Source organism: Sceloporus occidentalis, unplaced genomic scaffold, assembly GCF_023333645.1.
Source record: "Sceloporus occidentalis isolate IW3139 unplaced genomic scaffold, rSceOcc1.0.p SCAF_15, whole genome shotgun sequence".
NCBI lineage: Eukaryota > Metazoa > Chordata > Lepidosauria > Squamata > Phrynosomatidae > Sceloporus > Sceloporus occidentalis.
In genome coordinates, this window is record NW_028316995.1 from 11,989,030 (window position 1) to 11,994,939 (window position 5,910).

Below are 5,910 nucleotides of genomic sequence, written 5' to 3' on the forward strand. Positions count from 1 at the left end.
CCATTCATTATTTTATGCAACATGTTTGTGCCCCTATGTGCCGGGCTAAACACCATGTTCTGGCCAAATTAACTGGTACCCAAAATGATACAATTTGCAATCTCTCTAATGTATTCCCTTTCCATGACTTCTACATCACGCACCAGGCCTTGTGTTAACATGGCACAAGTACTATGGTAGGGGATGTCTAATAACTAGACATAATTCATACATATACTCACACAAGAAACCTTATAATATTTGCGGGTGCTTTGTGAACCCAAAACTACCACCATTGTGTCCATGGAATACACAAAATGTACGGTTGTCTAGTTGTGAATGGTAGGTGCCTAAAAGACATCCAGAAACCATGTTATTGGTGCCTGAGGTGCGTCTAGCGTGCAGAGATGCTGTAATCGTCATATCAATAACTTGCACTAAACCAATCATCCATTATATTTTCCAAATTTAGTACAGATATGTATATCTGTTTTGGGGAAAGTAACCCTCGTTTCTCCTACAACCTAATTTCTGTTAAAATGCATTTAAATCTAAATCATTTCTTGAGTTCGGGAATCCTGAAGGATATTGTCTCCACACATTAAGACTTCTCTATAATGTCTCAGGTTGCATTCCTTTGTCTTTTTCTGCAGCTTTACTTACCTACTTAACTAGACTCCATCCCCACAGAGACGCATTGTTTCAGATTACTTGGCCTCCCTGAGCTGTCATCGGTGACGGTATCCATAGCGTCAAGAACTGAAGCATACAAGCGCTCGGCCTGTCTTTCAAGCTCTCTTGATTGTTTGGAAACCAACGCAAGGGTGTCCTTCAAAACTAGTTATACAGAAAAGAAAAGTATCACTTAAATTAATCTTATTATCAATGAAAACAGCAAACACATAGAAATACAAAGCATTTGTGGGGTTTTAAGTAACAACTTGTTGGTAAAATATTTAAGACTTTGTTGTCTCATGCTGAGAAAAATCAGTAGCCATCTGCTTTTTCCTAATGCTCATGAGGATCTGTAGGCCACTTCCACCAAGACACTGGTCGGTTTTGTCAGCTAACCTGGACTGTATTCAGAAAATCACCAGGGCTCTGTATTAAAAAGACTAAATGGTTTTAATATATAACACACCAGTGACAGCACCAAACAATGTCGTCTTCTGGTGTGTTGTTGAGTTTAAATTAGGATTAGTGGCAGATACATTTATAAAGCAAGTATATTGGGATATGCTAGCTTGACGATACATAGATCCACCCTTATGAATGTAGCATGTGTTGTTTTATCACTTTTTGAAAGTGTTCAGAAATTTGGGGGGTTTTTTGGTACAAGCATTTGGAACAGGTGGGGTAAGTTTCCTCAAAGCATGCGAAGAGCTTACCGGAGGAGTTGGCAGACATGCGATTCAGGAGTAGCTCCCCATCCTTCACTACAGTGTCAGCCAAAACCTGGTTCTCTATTATATCCTTCTTAAATTTCTGCAATAAAATAGAAAAAAAGACGTTACATGAACTGTTACTGCGTTTTAGCAACCTGTAAGGCTAAAAGAAAAAAGGAAATTCCACAATATTTGAAAGTGTCATGAATAAAATGCTGGAATACCTACCGAAGGGAAAATATTTATTACAGTATAAGCGTGTACCGGACCCGATAACATAAAGAGACCAATATTAAATATTATATTAATGTCTTTTTTTAAGGATTTAAAAAATATATATATACTATTTATTGTATATATACATACTATATGGTATACCATATAATGGAATTGCAAACACATTCATCATTTTTAATACATGAATTTGGGCGGACTGGGTGGGCCGAATGGTTCTTGTCTGCCAACACTTTCTATGTTTCTAGGAAGACGTAGAACAAAGGTCTGTGTAATTGCTGTGAGATAATTCCAATACAGTCAAGTTCTCAGAAGACAACAATCCACCTGCCATGAAATTGAGGGATATACTTGTAGAAGCTCTGATCTATGGCCATATGGTCCACGGCTGATGTGAAAATGGCTGGATGAATCTCTTACCAGGTACAGGCTCAGTGAAGATTGGATGCTTTCCACATCAGGCTTTGGAGCGTTCCACTTGTTTGCTACGTTGCTAACGCTGTGAAGCCACTGGATGAGTTGGTTAAGGTGATGACAAAATTTCTACTTAAATAAAGGAAAATCAGAATATGTTACATGATCATCAAGTTATTAATTCAAACAGTAGTAAGCCTTTATTTACCAGGACTATTCTGTGTAATGCAGTTAGGTGGCAGTAAACTCTGTGCTTGCTTAAGGCATGCACTCCCTCGCAAAGGAAAGAGTTTAACCTCTAAATCCTTCATGACGTTCAATGCCGTCATGGAAAAACCTGCCCAAAAATAAAGTAGCAGTGTGCATACCACTACCCGCCAGTTATCCCTCCCAACGCTGGAAGTCTGACCATTACGTGACACTTCCTTAATGAATGGATGCCTCGCATTCAGAAATAACGCAATGCTAAAAACAGCATTGCTGCCCTTAAAATTGTCCGGTCCCTGCTGTCACATAGGGGATCAGACACTGTGCATCATCAGCTGCCTGCAAATCACATACAAATACCATATACTACGCATTAACAACAATCCCTTTTTTCTACTCGAAATGTGGTTATAAAACACCTAAACCCAAATGTGCGTTTCAACCTCTCCAGGAGTGACCTCTCATATAAGCGAAACCCAAACAATAAAAACGCTGCAAAGTATTGTATGTCAACAGATCTGCGGCTTCAATTTTTCACATGTCCTGTTTACTCTTTGTACAGCTCTGCGGAATATGATGGTGCTACATAATAATACATGATTATAATGATTTTTAGACAAGTCACCAAAAGTGAAACTCTCGTTCTGAAAAAAAGGGTACAATTAAATCGACAGAGCATGGAAAATATTGTGATCTCCCCATTAATAAACAGAGCATAGGCGGCTGTCTCAACTGGTTAAAACATTGGAATACATTTAATACACTAGTCTTGTAATAAAATAAAACATTTGCGCTAACATTTCCTGTATCTTGCTGAGAAGCTGGTGTATCCAGCGTCCAACTGGCCTCCCCTTCCTGATTGCAGTTTTTTTTAAGTTTAGTAAGATTTCATAAATTATACAAAAACATATAAGAAGGATGTTTAGATATATGAATGGCCAAAGGGTTTCGATACATGTTTTATTACAAAAAATATTTTTAGCACAATTTATAGACAGCTTTTATATTTAAGCTAATTAATATTGCCCTAGCCAACAGTTTATAACATTAAGATTTTATATTGTGAGGTCATACTCTACAACCTACCACATGATGCTTTGTTATCAGAAACCTCCCTCCGTTGATGGCTTTCACACAATTAATATAACAAGTAAGGCAATCGGTTCATAAAGTCTACAAAATTTAAAGTTAACTTAAGATGAGGAGGTTGACTACAACAGTTAGATCACAACTGTCATTATTCAACTATCCAAAGTAAAAGTCACCCTTGGTACTTAAACCGGTTTACTTTACTGAGAGGGTGGTAGATAAATGGAACAGCCTCCCGACAGTGGTAGAGGCTAATACAGTGAGGGAATGTAAACATGTATAGCAAAGGCGTAATGTTATCCTGACTGGTTGGGCTGAATGGTACTTATTTGCCGTCAAATTCTATTTTTCTATGTAACATTACACAAATAGCCTCCCACTCCCTTATCATAAAGGCAACATAAATAATAGGGGTTTTTTGTTTATTTTTTTTACACCAAACCCAATTTTACCTGAATACTTTGAACTAGTGACTTATTCTCATGGACACTGTGTATTGTTGGACTATCAAGCATATCCCTCAGAGAAGAGAAGTTAGTGAAGGGTGTCCCAGTCTCCTTTCTCCCGGAGATCTCGGACTCAAAGCATGAATCTCGTAAATACCCTTGCCCAGCCACGCTACGTGTTTTGATATCTTGTGAGTTACGGCCCTCGGAATCTCCTACTAGTAGCCAATGGCGTCTGCTTTCGCCATCTTGTGCACAATCAGAAAATGTACTTTTATTAACAGTCAATGACAAGTGCTTTAAATGTGTGGCCAGGTTCTCCAACTCCTTAAGGTTTGAGGGCAAAGACAGGTATTCTTCATCGCTGTCCGTATCATTGTGTAACGAGAGGATTTTTGTGGTGGGAATAAACTGATGCGATTGCAGTAAATGTTGTTTAGAAATCCCGCTATTTGGCGATGATCTGGAGCGGTTGAATAGTTTGTACTTTGGAAGGGTAAAATTATACATGGATTCTCTGACAAAGTCCACTTTGCTGGCACCAGATGATAGCGCTTCAAAAGACTCCTCGTTTGGAGACTCAGAGCGATGCTGCAAACGGTGACCTGCGGATGTTTTTTGTAAAGGGGTTGAAAAGGCATATGGTGAACTCAGATCGTTTGACTTTGTGTATCTGTCCCTTTTTAATGTGTGTTCCTGATATGGCAAACCAGCAGAATGTAACTTGCTGTCAAAAGAAACGTTACAGCTGTCAAGACCTATTCCGGAGTCAGGGAATAAGGCATCAGTTTCCTCACTATCCTTACTAATAAAGTACTTTGAATTTATTGGATATGTATAATCAAGCAGTTCCTGATACTCTTTATTGGGGTTCCAGCTCGGAGACGCTCGATCAGGACAGGGGGGCGGTGTATCAGGGATCGCACATGCCCAGTACTGTTCTTGGAAACCGGGTTTTCTCAAAGGAACCTCCAAATCTTTGCTCTTGTTGAAACTAGAATAGAGAGACTTGCGTTCCCCTAAATATGGGTTATACTGAAGTCGGGAAGCTTCGTTAGATGACCACGAGGAATTTATGAATGTCCTTGATTTTGTACTGTCCTCTTCAAGGTCATCATTGCAACCAGTTGTCTCAGAAAGTGCTGACAGCATGGATTCAGAAAGATGTCTTGTAGTGTGTACCGACAGAGGACTGTAATCTTGCAACTGAAACGTAGTCTTCTCGCCGGTAAAAGCCATACTATATAGAATTTACAAAAATTCTATGCATTTTGAAAATAATTTGCATGACTCCTAAGAAACAAAAGAAAACCAAACATGTTTTATTCATGTAGAGAACATTGTTATTAATTTAGCAATCTCTAGTTACATATTCTTGGGCATTAACATTTGCTGCAACTCTATTTCAACAGAAGAAAGAAAATATGCAGAAATGATTGTACGATTCTTTTTTAAGGCAGGAAAAGTGGGTGCATAGTATGCAGAGACCCTAATATTCCCACAAAGCCCGAGTGCCTAGCTATATAGTATACTAAAATGTAGTCTGAGTGCCAATCATTTTTAAAGTACTAAAAATTGGGGTATACTTTTGTTTTTTAAACCAGTGGCTCATGTGGCATTTTCAGAATCCCATAATTCTTAGTAAGGCTGATATGTATAATGACCCCTAAGGGGATGAAAAGTTCCCACGAGGATCCTTTTTACAAATTGTGACCCAAACCTATAAATCAATGACCCATTTAGAGCTCACGTTACCATCAGTGCCACATCCAAGCCCTGCTTCTTAGCAGAAAAAACATTATTATGCACCTGAGCACATTATAAACCTTTCGTAGTCATGAGATTGGATTTTGATGGATACATAATATAACATACCATATGCAGATATGGGAATCTGTTTATGTGGCGAGTGGTATTGTTGCTTTACCAGGCAGGTTTTTTCGGTTAAAAAGTATACAAGCTGGATTCTTATAAAAAGAAAATCCAGAAAACCTAGAGTTGCATGGTTGGTGCTTTCATTAGGTCCTTCTGGCATGTTGTCCATGTCAGGCAAGTTACAACATGCCGGGAATATGACTCATGATTAGGAGTTCAGATGCCACAATGCCCATCACCATGTGATCCCTTATGCTACATAAAACTATAGGCTATAATTA

At 38.6% G+C, this 5,910-nt stretch overlaps 1 protein-coding gene across 1 annotated transcript; it reads right to left on the minus strand.

Moving 5' to 3' along the window:
• Nucleotides 1-646: 646 nt before the first annotated feature.
• On the minus strand, nt 647-4,993 carry LOC149303243 (centrosomal protein of 68 kDa-like). Its single transcript, XM_089481395.1, has 4 exons — nt 3,761-4,993; nt 2,019-2,141; nt 1,368-1,464; nt 647-816 (listed from the first exon to the last, which is right to left on the minus strand). The coding sequence occupies exons 1-4, from the start codon at nt 4,991-4,993 to the stop codon at nt 647-649; spliced, it is 1,623 nt and encodes a 540-aa protein (XP_089337521.1).
• Between the last annotated feature and the right edge of the window lie 917 nt (nt 4,994-5,910).